This window comes from Nycticebus coucang, chromosome X (genome assembly GCF_027406575.1).
Source record: "Nycticebus coucang isolate mNycCou1 chromosome X, mNycCou1.pri, whole genome shotgun sequence".
NCBI classification, from domain to species: domain Eukaryota; kingdom Metazoa; phylum Chordata; class Mammalia; order Primates; family Lorisidae; genus Nycticebus; species Nycticebus coucang.
In genome coordinates, this window is record NC_069804.1 from 143,052,017 (window position 1) to 143,071,528 (window position 19,512).

The 19,512-nt window shown below is 38.2% G+C and overlaps 1 protein-coding gene across 1 annotated transcript in view; it reads left to right on the top strand.

The window, feature by feature from the left end:
* The window catches only part of WDR44 (WD repeat domain 44), a 95,725-nt gene that overhangs the window by 61,056 nt on the left and 15,157 nt on the right, over positions 1-19,512 (top strand). Inside the window, exons 10-13 of the mRNA XM_053580312.1 lie at positions 565-716; positions 2,915-3,053; positions 4,307-4,371; positions 16,795-16,908. Of these exons, the coding sequence (XP_053436287.1) occupies positions 565-716; positions 2,915-3,053; positions 4,307-4,371; positions 16,795-16,908 (470 nt within the window). The remainder of the gene's footprint in view (positions 1-564; positions 717-2,914; positions 3,054-4,306; positions 4,372-16,794; positions 16,909-19,512) is intronic.

Sequence of the window (19,512 nt, forward strand, 5' to 3'; positions counted from 1 at the left end):
TGTGTAGGTTACATGCAAATACTATGCCACTTTATATTAAGGAACTTAATCATACGCAGATTTTGATATCTATGGCAAGTCCTGGAACCAATCTACCAGGATACTGAGGGTTTCCTGTATTTTGAAAATTAGGTAAATTTTCTAAATTTTCACAGATCTAAACTTGCTATGTCTTTGTCATTACTGTACTTATTTGTTTTATTTAATAAACGCAGTACTTATTCTGTGCCAGACACTGTTCTAAGCACTTTTATCTATATTTATTTATTTAATTCTGTAAAAAGCCTTTGATGTAAGTATTATTATTATCCCCATTTTATAGTTGAGAAAACTGAGAGGCATAGAAAGGTTAAATAACTTGCTTGTAGTCAAGCAGATAATAAATACAGAGCTAGATTTGAACCTAGGTACTAAACTCTATATTCTTAGCTAGTATTTTATATAATAGTAGACAAATTTTCCTTTTTCCTGTAATGAATTTTCTTGGTAAGCAGTAAATATGAAAATATGATAGGAGCTATATCTATATTAGCTACTAATTATTTCTGTTGTTTCTCTGTTCAGTGTTTCATACTGATCAAGATGATCCTTCATCGAGTGATGATGAAGGAATGCCATATACAAGACCAGTTAAATTCAAAGCAGCACATGGTTTCAAAGGACCTTATGATTTTGATCAGATCAAAGTGGTACAAGATCTTAGTGGTGAACATATGGTAAGCAACCATTTCATTTTTCAGGAGTGATAATGTTCTCATAGAAATAGAAATACTTCATGTTTTCATAGAAATAGAAGTGTTTCAAAGAAATACTTTGATTTTTATAAAACTGATCTCTTCCTACATATGTAATTTTGCTAGCCTGACTCAAGAAGAATTAATATAATTTAATGAATAGGTAATGCAGAGAATATCTCTGAATTATTGTTCAAAAAGTTAAGTACTTGAATAAGTAAGCTCTAGCTAGTCTGTATCATTAGTAAAGCTATGCAAAGGCATCAGACTTTAAAGCAGTTAAATTAAAGGGTGGTCTGTACCTTTGAAAAGTGTTTAAAATGTCCCCCCAACTTCATTTTCAATAATTCATAAAAATATCCAGAAGCTTAATACATTTCGTAAAGTGAGATACTTAGCTAAAATATGGAGCTAGGTAGAGGTTCAAGTTCTCTGTCAGAGTTCAAGTGTACCAATGTAGAGGAAAGTACAAGTACCCAAATTGTATTGCAATTGCCCCCTGAAAATGCTAGGAACACAGGAAAGGCAGTGATAAAACTCAGAACTGGATAAATGATGCTGTTCCCTTGATCAGAGAATCTATTTAGATTATAAGTGTAAAAGTTGGCTTAACTAGAAGGAAGCAGCCATAAACATCAGATGGAAGCCAGATTGGAATTTAAATTTTGGTGCTTATAATCTACACATAAAATGTTTGAGCTGATTATATAATACAGGGTGTCCCAAAAGTTGTCATCTGTAGGGAAAATTGTAACTAAGTGTACCTTTACAAAATATTCATTACTGAGTTTTATAGAACATTCTGTACATGTTGGCCACCTCTTTCTACATACACATGAAGTCTCTCCCAATCATGGCAAAAACACACACATTCCGAGATATCTGTTGTCAGACATGTGTCCTATGTATGGAGACTTGGAACTCCCTGTAGTACCCCTCATAAGGAAACTGAATATATTTCCTTATACTATACTGACTTTCTTTTCTTATTATCTATTTTAAGTATAATTGCATTATAATAGACTCCAAATGACAATTTTTTATACACTTTAGCATTGCAGAAATAGTTATTTCACTAAATGTGGTGTTCCATAATTTTTTTGATACATCCAGATGTATATTAAATATACAACAAATTTGTTGTAATAGGATTAGGCCTTTACAATTTAAGGATTCATGTTCTTTGTCCCCAACCCCCCCAGGCACACACTACACACACACTTGCACTGTTTTCAATATCTAGAGATTCTGGCCATATACTGTGAAACTTTGTTTCTAGGGAGAAAAACAAGATGAGACCACACCATTCTAATACTTCTTCTAAATGCCCAATGCTGTGAGGGCCACTGCTAAGGCAGAGTTTATTCTTCCTCCGTCTTGGTCAAGAGTTGTTACTGCTGGCTTGGCACCCATAGCACAGTGGTTACAGCGCCAGCCACATACATGGAGGCTGGCAGGTTCTAACCCGGCCTGGGCCTGCTAAACAACAACAACTGCAACAAAAAATAGCTGGGCATTGTGGCAGGCGCCTCTAGTCCCAGCTACTTAGGAGGCTGAGTCAAGAGAATCGCTTAAGCCCAGGAGTTTGAGGTTGTTGTGAGCTGTGACACCACGGCACTCTACCCAGGGTGACATAGTAAGACTCTGTCTCAGAAAAAAAAAAAAAAAAAAGAGTTACTATTGCTGTGCTGAGGGCTGTGCCACCACCACCCACACCTTCACCCTCACTCTTACTTTTAGGGGACTGAGATCCCAAAGTAGGATTTGTGCTTTTCCAGTTAAGATTTCTGGCCACTTCAAAACTCCTATTTCCATTAATAGGTGAACAAGGTTTGAGGTCTTGAAGTTGTTAGTTTAAATTATGGCAATCATCTTATCCTGCTTTCTCCTTTTTTTATATTTTTATTTCAGATTAATATGAGGGTACAAACAATTAGCTTACAGTGTTTGCATTGATTAGGTAAAGTCCCTGTTGTAGTTGTGTCCCGCACTCACTAGGGTTTTCTTCTGAAAAGAACCTTTTTGTGATATTGCAGCACTATTGGACTTTTGGCCTTAAATGTGTTATTAATGTGAGCATTATCTTAGTGTGTATAGTTTGACATAATTTTAAACTTCGGTTTAAAAGTAATGTCTCAACTTTCAAAGTGATAATTTGAAGCCTTCTTTTGTTTTCATAGGGAGCTGTTTGGACCATGAAATTTTCCCACTGTGGCCGATTACTTGCTTCAGCTGGGCAAGACAATGTAGTGAGAATATGGGCTTTAAAAAATGCTTTTGACTATTTCAACAATATGCGAATGAAATACAACACTGAAGGTATTTTTAATTTATTTAAAAATCTAGAGAAATATGGAATTTTTACATTTTAGATATACTAATGCCCTCCTTATATGGCAGTCATTTGCAGCAACCATTACTTACCATAATGGCCAAAAACCTAGCAGCAAAAAGTCTCTAAACCCAATGAAAAGAGCTACCACAAAACTTAGGATTTTATGCCCTTCTGGTGTAGTGCATAGTTAATTTCATAAATTATTGTGAACAGAGTTATTTGATTTCCTCTGGCGACATCCAGTTCTATCCTAGGTTAAAATGAAATAACTAATTAAACTAGAAAAAGAATGAAAAACATACATATATATGTATATATGCACACACACATATTTAATAAGTAAAGAATTATTAAGGAAACAGCCATGGAAAGTAAATGTAAATTGTCAGTATCTCAAGGGATAAATGAAAAATGTTAAATGGAAAAGAGTGACATCAGAGCATTATATATGTACACACAGGTTACAATATGTACAAACATTTACGTATCATAGTAAGTTATCAGCAAAATATATAGAATTGATATGAACGGGGGCTTTAAGTTTATGGTATTCTTTTGTTGTAATTAACTGTATAATAAGCTTTCTCTACAACCCATTCTCCTACCTGCAATTAACTAAGGCTGTAACCAGGAAGTTAGGAAATGGGAGAAAGAAATAGAAGGCAGCCATAGAGTATAATCAAAGCACCAACTTGAGGAACATAGAAGTCTGAGGAAGTTTCACTAAATTGGCCCTGTATACTTCAGTAAGCCTTGTGGATACTGTTTGCATTATGTTGCAATACTTAATTGAAGATGATAATGAATTGAAAGAAGTTAAACTATATTTATTATACAGTGAGTTTTTTTACTCCTAGCTATTATTTCTTTTATTACCCTGCTTAGAGCAGAAGGACTGTTTTCAGTGGCTGTTGAGACTGACCCCAGCACTGACCCTTTCTGCCCCTTTGTTGTTCTTCTTGCTACTTGTTATGAATGTATTCACTTTGAATACTGATGATTTAATAGTATGTTGTTTACTATGTTAGGAAAATAGTTAAGCCATTTTATAAAGATTTTATGTAAAAATGATAAACACATTTTGGTATTTATACCATTATGCTTCACTTGTTAGTATTTTTCTAGATTATATTCTGACTATTAATTGGGCATTACTGTGTCATTCCTGAATGTTGTATTTTGGTTGGGGTGTGTATGTATATACATGCATTTTTTACAATTATTATGTTGTTTTCAGGACGTGTGTCCCCATCACCTTCTCAGGAAAGTCTAAATTCATCAAAATCTGATACAGATACAGGGGTATGTTTATTGCTTTATGGTTACTATTGTGAAATACTGTTATTTAATTTGTTCCATGTAGTACCTTTTTGTTTATCAGAAATTACAGTTGCGGGTGGCGCCTGTGGCTCAGCGGGTAGGGCGCCGGTCCCATATGCCGGAGGTGGCGGGTTCAAACCCAGCCCCGGCCAAATTAAAAAAAAAAAAAAAAAAAAAAGAAATTACAGTTGCATGAAGGTACTTAATTAAAATTAAGATAGATGTATAATTAGAAACAAGACTTTTTCTATTAGAAGTGGTAAATGAAAAAAATTATGTTTAAAGATTGCCAGTGAACAGTATTACTCAAGGTACCACAAACCATTCACTAAGGTCAACTTAAATAATATAAAATCCCATCCTCTCAAATCCATGTTAGCTATTTTTTAAATAATAATAACACAGGCCAAGCATGGTGGCTCACACATATAATCCTAGTAGTCTGGGAGGCTAAGGCGGTGGATTGCCTGAGCTCAAGAGTTTGAGATCAGCCTGAGCTAGAGCAAGACCCCATCTCTTAATAAAATAAATAAATAATAGGGTGCTGCAGCTGGTGCCTGTAGTCCCAGCTACCAGGGAGGCTAAGGCAAGAGAATTGCTTTGAGCCCAAGAGTTTGAGGTTGCTATGAGGTATGACCACATGGAACTCTACCGAGAGCGACAAAGTAAGACTCTGTCTCAAAAACTAAAACTAAAAATAATAATAATAGTAACACATACCTGAATAAGAGGGGATTAAGGAAATAACAAAAGATATTTAAATATTTTAACTTCACTTTTAATAAATGCTTTATCACAGTTTCAGATAGTTTAAATATTTAATGATTTTCATTGTTTTAGAGCTGGAAGTGTAAATATAACCAATTTATATCGTGCTAAGTTGTCAGCTGTGTCTTGTGTATTATGCTAGGTAAGGCTAATATAAACAAAAGAACCTAAAATGTTCACTTTTTCGACGTATTTTCCTGAGATTTCATTGGTTCTCTAATATTTGATGCTAACTTTTCCTCTCCTCTTGCCTTTCTGTGTCTTTTTTTTTTTTTTTTTACTTGTTCTCTTCTTATATACTCACTGTCTCTTTTTCTACCTCCTTAAATTTTCTGTTTCTCGGGGTCCATCCTTGGCCATTCTCAGTAGATATATCTACTCTTTCCCTTCAGACCTGAAGTCTTTGTTTATTTTCATTAGCTTTATGTTTTTTAAACAAGAATGTGAGCTTATGGTATGCTGTCCTTTTCACCTAACAACATATAGGATCTGTCCACCTTCATGTTCTTCAGACACGTCAATCAATAGATCTCAAACTGAACTCTCTAAACAAATGTTTAGTTTCTGCTATATGTGGCAGACACTGCTAGATGCTGTCAAATCAAATGAGATACAGTCACTGTCCTTAGGGATCTTGGGAACTAGTGAAATAGATTACAGTATTGGGTGGTGATATTCTACGAAAGGTCCTACATAGGAGTAGCTTAGCATTATAAATCATGGTGTCAGGAAAAGCTTTATGGAGGTTCATTGTTTGAGCTAGAAACTATATGAGGGAAGGAAGGAAGGGACATATCAGACAAAGGGAATGGTAAGAGCAGAGACGTAGAGGCTGAAAAAGCATGGTATGTTAAAGGTACTAAAGAATTTCATGTGATTGAGCAAAGGGTGCACGTGTGAGATTGGTAGGAGACAAGGCAGATGCAGGATTTTGAAAGGCCTTTTGTGTTAAACCAAGACACTTGAACTTTTATCCTGTAAGCTTCTAAGAAGGGGGAGGGGCTTTGAAGGGGTTCAGTCAGGGACTTATTTGACATGTTCCAGGCTAAAGACAAGGAAATATCAATTAGAGGCTGTTAACCCAGGAGAGGAATGAATACTTCATTTATGATGCTTGTGATAGCAGTGGGCCTAGAAACAGTAAAGATAAGCTGAATGAGGAGATGTAAAAGAAGTTGAATCTCTAAGACTTGGTGACTGACTGGGGTGCTAAAAGTGAGTAGCCTAGGATGAATTGCAGGTGTCCAGCTTGAGTAACTGGCTAGATGGTAATGGTCATTCATGGAAATATTTTTATCATCTACCTACAAACCTGCTTCTCCTCTCTTCTGAACCTCATTTAATGGCATCAACTGCCAAAAATTCCCTTTTTAGCTCAGTCACAAACACTATTAGTTTTTCTTCCTTACCCACACTGCAAAATAGTTACAAATTCCTGGCCTCTCTGCCCCCACCAACAAATGCCTGTGGAATCTGTCCTCTCATCACCTGTTATCATACATATTAATCTAGGTCAATGTTTTTTAACCTTTTTATCTCACAGCACACTTGAACCTGTAGTTAAACTTCTGCAGCACACTTAAATTATATTGGTCAAACAAAAAGAGTAAAGGCCTAACACAGTGGCTTATGCCTATAATCCTAGCACTCTGGGAGGCTGAGGCAGGGGGTGGGGGGAGGACTGCTTGAGCTCAGGAGTTAGGGACCCCATCTCTATTAAAAATAGAAAAACTAGCTGGGCTTTATGGTGGGCACCTGTAGTCCCAGCTACTTAGGAGGCTGAGAGAACAGGATCACTTGAGTCCAGGCATTTTGAGGTTGCTGTGAGCTATGACACTATGTCCTTCTACCCAGGACACAGAGTGAGACTGTCTAAAAAAAAAAAAAAAAGAATACTTACTGTGCTTTGAATTTCTTTCACAAATAATTTAGTTAATGATCTTTAAAATTTTTTTGTGGCACACACGTGGAATATCATAGATCTTTGTTCTCAACCCTAGTTTAAATGTTTGCCACAGTCTCCTAATTATTTTTTCTGCCTCTGGTCTCTACCCAGTTTTTCTACACTGCCACTGGCTTTGTTTTTCAAAACAGATTTGACTGTGGCATTTTGTGGTTTAAAATCTTGTGATGGTTCCTTATTGCCTCCAGAATAAAATCATAAAGTCCTTCCCAAAACTGCCCCAGCTTACTTTTTTTTTTTTTTTGAGACAGAGTCTAACTTTGTTGCCCTGGGTAGAGTGCGGTGGCATCATAGCTCACAGCAACCTCAAACTCCCGGGCTTAAGCAATCCTCTTGCCTCAGCCTCCCTGGTAGCTGAGACTACAGGTGCCCGCCACAACACCCAGCTATTTTTTGAAGACGAAATCTCGCTCTGGCTCAGACCTGTGATCTCAGGCAGTCCACCCGCCTCAGCCTCCTAGAGTGCGAGGATTATAGGCGTGAGCTTCCTCACACGGCCCTGAGCTTAACTTTTAATTCAGTTCTAATTCCCTAGTGCTTGTGCATCTTAACTTGCCTTGATGGATATAAACTCTCTCACCTTCATGTCTTTTTCAAGCTGTTTGCTTTCCCAGGGATACCCTTTCTATCCCCTTTCTTCACAGACTAAACCCTACTCATTCTTCAAGATTTCAGCTCAGATATCTTTTATTATTTTCACTGCAACCAGCAGGCAATATTATTCCTCATTGTGTTCTGGTAGAACATCATACATACTTACATATTGATATTACTTAACCAGGTCTTCTTGTTTGTCTCCCTGTCTGGGCTCTGGGCTGATTTAAGGCAAAGAACTGTACTTCACAGATTTTAGTATCCTTGGAATCTAACCCCAAACCTGACTGTAGAATTGGAATTGCTGCCTCTAGACCATTATTCCTGTCTTTCTATTGTTTTCCTTATCTGGATGCCTTGATCTCTCTTCTATTCAAAGTTTGCCCATTCTTCATGGCCACTTCCTTCATAAAGTCTTCACTGACTAATGTAGCAATGAAAATTTTAACTACTTTGCTTAAGGGAAAAGGGCTTGCTTTTGTTAATTTAATTTAACATAATGTTTCCAGGCATTGATTACTATTAAAAATAGAGTCTATCTTTATTATCTTGTTATGCTTATTTTAACTATCCTACTTAGAAATTCTTAACTACTTCTAACTACCCCAAAAGTACCTAAGTAACTCCCAATTTTATTGAATTCAAACCTTTTAAATGAGGAATAATATTTATGTCCATCGTTTTCAAGAAAAGGTCACTCGGCTTTCTTTTCCCTTCTGTTAGTCTATATTGCAACAGTTAAAAGAGGCCTCTATTTCATATGCCATTAGAGTTTGTTATCAGGAATTTCTTTTTTTCTCTCTCTGCGACAGGTGCTCCCTCTGTTGCGAGGTCTAGAATATAATATTGTCATCATAGCGCAGACTGCAAACTCAAACTCCTAAGCTCAAGTAGTCCTCTTTCCTCAGTCTCCCAAGTAGCTGAGACTACAGACGTGTATACCACCAAACCGGGCTAATTTTTTATTTTTTTATTTTTTGTAGAAAAGGAGTCTCACTATTGCCCAGGATAGTCTCAAACTCCTGGCCTCAAGCGATCCTCTGCCTCAGCCTTCCAAAGACTTCCTGCACTGACAGGGTTATCTTTTAACCTGGTGGTAGCCAAAATGAGGCATAGTAAGCACAATGGAGTTTATTTTCCTGATGTGCATATTCTTTTTTCCTCGTGATCTTATTCTCTTTTTTTTTTTTTGAAAGACTTTGTCACTCTTATCTGCTCAGCATCCTTGTAAAATAAAATATATAAAAGTACCTATTCAAATGTTGATGTACCAAAGATCCCTGACCTACTCATGGGTAATGCCAAGCCTAGAATTCTGGCTGTTATGCTCTCTGTTTTCTGTTGATTTCCAAAAGTAGCTCAGTAAATATAAGAAAGATAAGAAGAGAGGTGATAAAAAAAAAAAAAAAAGAAGAGAGGTGCATGCTTAGTTTGCTCCATTATGCTAAAGGATTTTTTTTTTTTTTGAGACATAGTCTCCCTCTGTTGCCCTGGGTAGAATGCCATGGCATCATAGCTCATAGTGACCTCAGTCTCCTACACTCAAGTGATCCTCTTCCCTCAGCCTCCTGAGTAGCTGGGACTACAGGAGCCTGGCTAGTTTTTCTATTTTTAGTGGAGACAAAGTCTTGCTCTTGCTCAGGCTGGTCTTGAAGGCATGAGCTCAAGAAAATCACCCAACTTGGCCCCCCAGAGTGCTTAGATTACAGGCATGATCCACCTTGCCCAGCCAAGATTTTTTAATAGTTAGCTTTAGCCGGGCATGGTGGCTCACACCTGTAATCTCAGCATTCTGGGAGGCCGAAGCAAGTGGATTGCTTGAGCTCAAGAGTTCAAAACCAGCCTGAGCAAGAGCAAGATCCCGTCTCTACTAAAAATAGATAAACTAGCTGTGTATTATGGCGGGCACCTGTAGTCTCAGCTACTCGGGAGTCTGAGGCAAGAGAATTACTTGAGCCCAAGAGTTTGAGGTTGCTGTGAGCTATGATACCATGGCATTCTACCAAGGGGGAGAAAGTGAGACTCTGTCTCAAAAAAATAATAATAAATAAATGAATTTTTAGAAATAGTTGGCTTTAGGGCTGCACATGGGGGCTCACACCTATAATCCTAGCACTCTAGGAGGCCAAGACAGGTGGATTACCTGAGGTCATGAGTTTGAGACCAGCCTGAGCCAGAGTGAGACGTCCTCTCTAAAAATAGCTGTGTTGTGGTGGGTGCCTGTAGTATCAGCTACTTGGGAGGATAAAACAGGAGAATCGCTTGAGCCCAAGAGTTTGAGGTTGCTGTGATATGTGATGTCACAGTACTCTCTCTACCAGGGGCAAAAGTGAGACTCTGTCTCAAAATCGAAAAAAAACATAGTTGGCTTTAGCAGAGATTGTTAAACCTTATGGTTTCTAAGAATCCATAATTGGATCAAATTGCAAATATGAAAAATCTGTATCTGTTTTAATAAGTGTAAGATGTATTTGTGACACTGGAAATTACAAGTATATTTTTTACCTAGAAATTAATGTTTTTCAGGGATAAATCTGTGTTTAATATGCTTGATTAGTGAAACATCGATATGGGTGTCATAGCGTTTAACTGCTGCTTAAAATTTTTGAAGCCAAACCATGGTAGCTTGTGCCTATAGGTACTTGGGTGGCTATGGCAGTCAGATAACTTAAACCCAGGAGTTCAAGGCTGTGGTGAGCTATGGTTGTGCCACTGTACTCCAGTCTGGGCAACAAAGAAAGACCCCATCTCAGTAAAATTGAGGGTAAATCATTAGAACTAACTATAAGGGAATGAGAGATAATTTTTATGAAGTAGAGATATGTACTATTTGATATAAATGTGCCTTGGTACTATTAATAAACACATTTTACAAGTGAAGAAAGCTTAGAGATGTTAAGTAACTCACCAATTTTACACCATTGGTAGATACAGCGTCAGAATTAGAATCCAGGTTTGATCTATCTCTCTAGCTAGTGCTTTTAACAATTATGTTTCGCTAGTTGGCACTAAAAACTATGTTTTTATTCAGTCTACAAATATTTATTGAGTTCTTATTATGTAGTGTTTTAGGAGCTAGAGAGACAATAAGTGAATAAAAGAGACAAGAATATCTATTGTATGGAGCTTATGTTTTAGTGGAAGAAAAATAAACAAAATAAGTAAATTTTGTAATATATTAGAAGTTAGTTTTTACAAGCCACTCTGTTGAAGTATAATTAGCATACTGAAGCTGTATATATTTAATGTATACAACTTGATGAGTTTTAAGATAAGTATGTACTTGTGGAACCATCACTACAACCTATACCATACACCTATCCATCACCTCTATAAGTTTCCTCTCATCCTCTTATGTATTAGTATTTTGTGATAAAACACTTAAGATCAGCCAGTTTAGCACATTTTTAAGTAGATGATTCAGTGTCGTTATCTATAAATACAGTACATCTCCAGGATTATTCATTTTGTGTAGCTGAAACTCTGTACACTTTGACTAATACTGCCCCCATTTCTCCATCTCCCAGCCCCTGGTAACCACTATTCTTCTCTCTGCTTCTATGAGTTTGACTATTTTAGATTTAGCATATAAATTTTATCATATAGTATTTCTCCCTCTATATGTCTGACTTATTTCACTTAGCATAATGTCTTCCAGGTTCGTTCATGCTGTTGCAAATGGGAAGATTTCTTTTTTATGACTAAGTAATATTCCATTGTGTATATATGCCACCTTTATCCATTTATCTGTAGGTGGACATTTAGGGAACTTCCATGTCTTGGCTATTGTGAATAATGCTGCAGTGTACATGGGAATACAGATATCTCTTAGACACTTTGATTTCATTTCCTTTGACTATATACCCAGAAGTAGGATGGCAGGATCCTATGGTAGTTCTGTTTTTAATTTTTTATTTTTTGTTTTTTGTTTTTTGGGTTTTTTGCAGTTTTTGGCTGGGGCTGGGTTTGAACCCGCCACCTCTGGCATATGGGGCCGGTGCCCTACCCCTTTGAGCCACAGGTGCCGCCCCTGTTTTTAATTTTTTGAGAAGCCTCCTTCCCACTTTTCATAGTGAGTGCACCAATTTACGTTCCCACCACCAAGGTTCTTAATTTCTCACATCCTCACTGACAATTGTTATCTTTTGTTTTGTTAATAATGGTCATCCTAACATAGGATATGACATATCATTGTGACATATCATTTTGGTTTTGATGAAATCACCCTGATGATTGGTGATGTTGAGGATCTTTTCATAATTAAGCTGTTATCCATTTATATATCTTCTTTGGAGATGTGTCTCTTGAGGTTCTTTACCCATTTTTTTTTTTTTTTTGGTTTTTGGCCGGGGCTGGGTTTGAACCTGCCACCTCCAGCATATGGGACTGGCGCCCTACTCCTTGAGCCACAGGCGCCGCCTCTTTACCCATTTTTTAATTAGGTTATTTATTGGTTGGATTTTTGTTTTGGTTTGTTTTGTTTTTGAGACAGTCTCAAACTGTCACCCTGGGTAGAGTGCCGGGGCATCACAGCTCACAGCAACCTCAAACTCTTGGGCTTAAGTGATTGTCTTGCCTCATCCTCCCAAGTAGCTGGGACTACAGGCGCCCGCCACAATGCCCAGCTATTTTTGTTGTTGTTGTTGCAATTGTCATTGTTGTTTTAGCTGGCCCAGGCTGGGTTCAAACCTGCCAGCCTCAGTGTATGTGGCCGGCGCCCTACCCACTAAGCTACGGTCGCCACATATAGCTAAAATTTGAGCAACCTAAATTTCTTACAGTTCAAAAATAAAAATTATAATGTCATCTAAACTGTATACTATATAGCCTTTAAATTGTTTTTAAAGACTGTTTAATGACATTAAAAAAATATTCACAATAGGGCTGGAAGCAGTGGCTCTTGCCTATATAATCTGAGCACTTTGGGAGGCTGAGGTGGGAGAATGACTTGAGACCAGGAGTTTGAAATCAGCCTGGGTAACATAGCTAGAGCAATCCCATCTCTACAAAAAATAAAATTTAATTAATCAGGTGTGATGGAGTGAACCTGCAGTCCCAGCTACTACAGAGGCCAAGGTAGAAGGGTACTTGAGCCCAGGAGTTCAAGGTTACAGTGAGCTATGATAACACTACTGCACTCCATCCTGGGCAACACAGTGAGACATTGTGTCTAAGAAAAATAAAAATTTTTGGCAGTGCCCACAGCTCAGTGGGTAGGTCACATACACCAAGGCTGGCGGGTTCAAACCCAGCCCGGGCCAGCTAAAACAATGACAATTGCAACAACAACAACAAAAATAGCCGGGCATTGTGGCAGGCACCTATAGTCCCAGCTATTTGGGAGGCTGAGACAAGAGAATCACTTACACCCAGTAGTTTGAGGTTGCTATGAGCTGTGATGCCACAGCACTCTACCCAGGGCAACAAAGTGAGACTCTGTCTCAAAATAATAACAATAATAATAATAGAAATAAAAAAGTAAATTTTTTGGCTTGGCGCCCGTAGCATAGCAGTTACAGCACCAGCCACATACACTGAGGCTGGCAAGTTCAAACCCAGCCTGGGCCAGCTAAGCAACAATGACAACTGCAACAGAAAAATAGCCAGGCATTGTGACGGGTGCCTTTAGTCCCAGCTACTTGGGAGGCTGAGGCAAGAGAATTGCTTAACCACTGGTTCTCAACCTTGCTAATGTTGCGACCCTTTAATACAGTTCCTCATGTTGTGGAGACCCACACACGAGGAGCAGTTGTCTCAGTTCCTAAGACCATCAGAAATATGTGTTTTCCGATGGTCTTAGGTGACCCCAGTGAAAGGGGAAAGGGTCATTTGACCCCCAAAGGGGTCGCAACTCACAGGTTTAGAACTGCTGGCTTAAGCCCAGGAGTTTGAGGTTGCTGTGAGGTGTGATGCCACAGCACTCTACCAAGGGCAACAAAGTGAGACTTTGTCTCAAAAAAAAGGTAAATTTTTAAAAGATAAGGAAATAGTCAAATATGGATAGATTCATGGTCCACAATGTTCATTGAATTACTATCCATACATATTACCAAAAAATTGGAGATATCTTAAGTGACCAAAAAAAGGAGGATGATTAAATTATGATACACCATATCGTTTAGCCAAAAATGTCTTCAAAGTATGAAATATAGAAAATATTCATGTTACAATTGAAGATAGCAAATTATATGTACAATATAATTTTTTTTTAAATAAAAGATTGGGCTGGGCGCAGTGGTTCACACCTGTAATCCTATCACTCTGGGAGGCCAAGGCAGGTGGATTGCTTGAGCTCAGGCATTTGAGACCACCCTAAGCAAAAGTGAGACCCCATCTCTTAAAAAAAAAAAAAAAAGCTGGGCATTGTGGCCGGCACCTGTAGTCCCTGCTACCTGGGAGGCTGAGGCAAGAGGATCACTTGAGCCCAAGAATTTGAGGTTGCTATGAGCTATGATGCCACAGCACTCTACCTGGGGCAACTGAGTGAGATTCTGCCTCAAAAAAAGAAATGAAAGATTGAAGGTGATCAAAATATTAGCAGGTTATGGGTGTTTTATATTTCAGAGATGAGTATTCACTCTTGTGCCCAGGCTGGTCTCAAATTCCTGATCTCAGTATGGGTGGTTTTAATTTTAGTTTTTATGTTTTTCCATATTTTATGAATTTTCTACATTAATCATGTATTATTTTATGACACAATTTATTTGACTATTTTGGACAAAGAGTATAGAGAGAAGAAAATGTAAGTTTAAAGAGAAAAGAAGAGGTCTTAAGTCACTGCTAGGGAAAATGTGCTAAGGAGTTAATGAAAAGCAAATGATTATTAAACAAAACATTGACTTTTATGTCATGAGGCAATCCTGTTCAGTTTTATGTCTCCCAGCAGCGCTCGCTAGTCTGGTAGCAAAATTAGGGGAAGAAGTAATCATCTAGGATTAGGAGTGTGTGGCAAAATGTACAGGTGTCCTTGTTGTTGGTTTATCTAAATGACTGATGTGAAGATGTTTTTTGTAAACTGTAAAGTTCTATACAAATAATGGTAGTAGTTTTTGTCTATTCCCAGGGGTACACTTCCAATTCAAGCTCTCATCAGTCTTACTGAAACTTACTGACTGCTATTCCTACCTCTACTTCCTCTCTGCAAAACCATCTTTTACATTACTGCCCAAAGTTCTATTTCTCAAGCACTAGTCAGATCACGTTATTTTTTTTCATTTTCAGAAACCTGTGTTGGCATTCCATTGCCTTAGAATGTCTGAATTTTTAAGCCACAAATTCAAGGCCCTTTATAATGTAGTCTTACAGTACCTTTCTGCCCTAATCCCCTACTGTATCTCCATATACTTTTATTCTCTGTCCTCGTCATCCTACCTACCCTTCCCTAAATATGGTAGGCTTAGCTAACACTGTTTTTTCTCATGCTACATAACCTAAAACATTTCAGGGACAAACTCTGGACTTACAGTTAGATGATTTATATTCTTTCTTTGGTTCTGCTATTCACAGGTAGCTGTATGACCGTTTATATATTATTTTAACCTCTTTGAGCCTCAGTTTTTTTCCCTAATGTCTTCATCTTCACAATGTTAATACCTCCCTCAAAGAGTTGTTAGGATTCATTCAGATAATGAGTACAAAAGCATGTTATAACTAAATGCACAGCATAGATGTATGGCATTATTTTCTACCTACCTCTGTCAGGATGCTTTTGACTTCAAATAACAGAAACCTATGTGAAAATGGCTTAAACAATGAGGAAGCAACTCTGGAGGTAAGGCAGTTCCAGGGTTGGTTAATTCAGCATCTTGATAAGTATCATCAGGGACACAGAGTCCTACCATCTTCCTACTTTGTACTTTTTGCTTTGTTCTTTTGGGTTTCTTCCCTATGGTCCTAAGATGACTGCTGTAGTCTTAGATGTCACATGCAGGCAGTATTCAGAAACAGGAATAGGGAAGGTCCCTTTAGTATGCCCCTTTTTTTGTTTTGTCGTTGTTCTTTCTTTTGTTTTGTATTGGGGGGGGTGTTTGTTTTTGAGACAAGGTCTCACTCTGTCACCATGAATGGAATGCAGTAACAAGATTACAGTTCACTACATTTCCCAACTTCTGGGCTCAAGCAGTCCTCCTGCCTCAGCCTCCCAAGTAGCTGGGACTGCAGGCACATGTTTCAGTGCTGGCTAATTTATTATTATTTTTTTTTTTTTGTAAAGATGAGGTCTCACTATGTTACTCAGGCCAGTCTTGAACACCTGGCCTCAAGAGATCCTCCCACCTTGGCCTGCCAAAGTACTGGGATTATAGGCATAAGCCTCCACACCCAGCCTAGTATTCCCCTTTTTAAGAGTGAGGAAATCTCTCTAGAAATCTCCCTTTATTCCCTCTGACCCATAAACTTCCCCTCATGTCTAATTGATGAAAATTGTAGCACATGACTACATCTAAACTGATTATCTGGCTCAACGTCTGTAGCTCAAGCAACTAAGGCGCCAGCCACATACACCAGAGTTGGTGGGTTCATATCCAGCCCAGGCCTGCCAAAACAATGAGAACTACAACCAAAAATAGCCGGGCGTTGTGGTGGGCCCCTGTAGTCCCAGCTACTTGCAGGGAGGCTGAGGCAAGAGAATCAATTAAGCCCAGGAGTTGGAGGTTGCTGTGAGCTGTGATACCACAGCACTCTACACAGGGTGACAGCTTGAGGCTCTGTCTCAATAAATAAATAAATAAACTGATTATCACTGGGAAGGGGAATCAGCTAATTCATTAGCTTGGGCCAACCATGAATCACCTCCTGGTACTTGCCTCACCTCTCCTGAAGGAGCAGATACCCAGAAAAAGACAAAATGGGAGGTCTGTTAGAGAGGAAAAAGGTTGTGATAGCATAATGTCTTCAGGGATTCCTGGTTTATTAGGGCAAGGTGATTAAAAGTCATAGATCAGTGTGTAGGGGAGCTTGTATTTGGTGTCTCAAAATTTCAGTCAGGCATCATAAAAAATGTTGAGCTAATAGATGGAGTGGAAAGAGCATGAAGCTTGTTTTACATCACAGTTTTAAAGTTTGTCTTTATATCTAAATAGGTATGCAGTGGAACAGATGAAGACCCTGATGATAAGAATGCACCCTTTCGGCAACGACCATTTTGCAAATATAAAGGACATACTGCTGATCTCCTTGATCTTTCATGGTCTAAAGTAAGAAATTTTTATTTAAACTGTATATTAATTCTATGTCACTGTGACTATAGGATAAAAAACAGTTGTTTTTATGATGATCATACTGTCAAGTGTTTGAATGTTCGTGTATCCTTTGTGGGAATTACCTACATACTAATCTAAGTTAAAAAAAGAGAAACATTAGAAAATGTTTACTCATATTACTTCACATCTATCTAGATCTGTTTGTATATTTTTTGACTTTATTTACAAAGGTTAAATCTGATCCATCTCATCAAACCTGCTTTAGGGCTAATCTACATTTATAAAATTATTAACTTTATGTTTGACAATTATAATCTACAGACCAATGTTAAGTCTTCATTTTGTGAGTTTTTATCCTTAGAGCAAAATTGTTTCCAAAATAAAGGGGCTATTTTGTCACTGTTCAGATATCTTAACAGTTTTGTGAGAATTTAAGGAGAGATTTTATATTGTTTGTTTGTTTTTTAGACAGATTCTTACTTTGGACCCTGGAGTAGATTGCCTTGGCATCATAGCTCACAGCAACCTCAAACTCTTGGGCTCCACTGCCTCGCCTTAGTTTTTCTATTTTTAGTAGAGACAGGGTCTTGCTCTTGATCGGGCTGCTCTCCAAGTCCTGAGCTCAAGCAGTCCACCCGCCTCATCCTTCCTGCGTGCTAAGATTACACACATGAGCCACTGCGCCCAGCTAGGAGATGTTTTAAATTTTATATAAGGTGTTTGAAGCATTAAAGCAGTTGTTGGAAGTTTTGCATGATATTGTACACTCTCCTTGTATTAAAATTTGTCAGTAATCATAATCTAAAGCATACTAAGAATATTGTGGGAAAGGTAATATTTTAAATAAGACTTGAATTGAGACCAGGCATGGTCTAATTCTAGCACTATGGGAGGCCGAGGCTGGTGGATTGCTTGAGCTCAGGAGTTTGAGACCAGCCTGAGTAAGAGCAAGACCCTGTCTTCTACTAAAAATAGAAAAATTATCTGGGTGTAGTGGGGAGTACCTATAGTCTTAGCTACTTAGGTAGCTGAAACAAGAGCCCAAGAGTTTGAGGTTGCTGTGAGCTATGATATCATAGCACTTATCCAGGGCAAAAGAGTGAGACTCTTGTCTCCAAAAAATAACAAATAAATAAAAGGCTTGAATTGAGAAAAGTCAGCTTATTTAATAAAATAATATCACATATACCAGTGGTGCCCATGTATTTTAACTATGTCTGGAGAATCTCATGTACCACAAAAGATACTATATTTTGGCCTTCCCTGAGCTCTTGTTTTGAATAACTCCTACAGTATCTGTTTAAATATTATGTACCCTTATTTATTTATTTATTTTTGCAGTTTTTGGCCGAGGCTGGGTTTGAACCCACTGCCTCTGGCAGATGGGGCCGGCGCCCTACTCCTTTGAGCCACAGGCACCGCCCATTATGTACGCTTTTTATAACCCATCTGTCATAATGCCCCTCTCGGACATCCTGCAACAAGCTTGGACCTCACCTGGTAGTCTGGTTTTTAAACTGAGCCCTAATTATGTCTTTATAATCCTTCCTCATTCTGTGCCATGAGATGTCAGAATATAGAAATCTGAGGGGTTCTTGGGCAGTGCATGTGGCTCAAAGGAGTAGAATGCTGGCCCCATATGCCAGAGGTGGTAGGTTCAAACCCAGCCCCGGCCAAAAACTGCAAAAAAAAAAAAAAATCTGAGGGGTTCTTAATCTGATAATCATATTCATCTAGAATAAGAAGTGCAGAGCAGACCAGGCACAATAGCTCACACCTGTAATCCTAACCCTCCGGGAGGCCGAGGCAGGAGGGTTGTTTGAGCTCAGGAGTTCAAGACCAACCTGAGCAAGAACCAGACACATCTCTACTAAAAATAGAAAAAATTAACCAAGAGTGGTGGCACAGGCCCATAGTCCCAGCAACTCAGGAGGCTGAGGCAGGAGTATCACTTGAGCCCAGGAGTTTGAAGTTGCTGTGAACCATGATGATGCCACTATACTCCAGTGAGACTGTCTCCAAAAATTAAAAAAAGGCAAAGTAAATTAATTGGGAGCCTTGCCCCCATTTTACTTTTTCTTAAAGCAAACTAGTATTATTTTTCTAAAATTAACACTAAGTGGAAGAAATTTAATCTGTTGACGACTGTTATCACTCAGGTTTCTCCAGAGAAACAAAACTTCTTTTTATATACACTTAGATACATATATATATACACACACACATATACGTGTGTGTATGTTTAGAGAGAGAGGTTTATTTTAAGGAATAGGTGAATGTAATTGTGGTGGCAAGCAAATTTAAAATCTGTAGGGCTGGCTGACAGGCTAAAAACTTAGAGGAGTTGATGCTGTACTCTTAAGGCTGAATTTCTTCTCCAGGAAACCTGTTCTTGATCTTTTAGCCATTCACCTGATTGGATGAAGCCCATCCACACCATCCAGGGTGATGTCCTTTACTTAAAGTCAACTGACTGAGTGTAGATGTTAACCACATCTACAAAATACCTTCACAGCAACAACTAGATAGATGTTTGATTGAATAATTGGATATTATTGCCTAGCCAACTTGATACATAAAATTAATCATCATAACTAC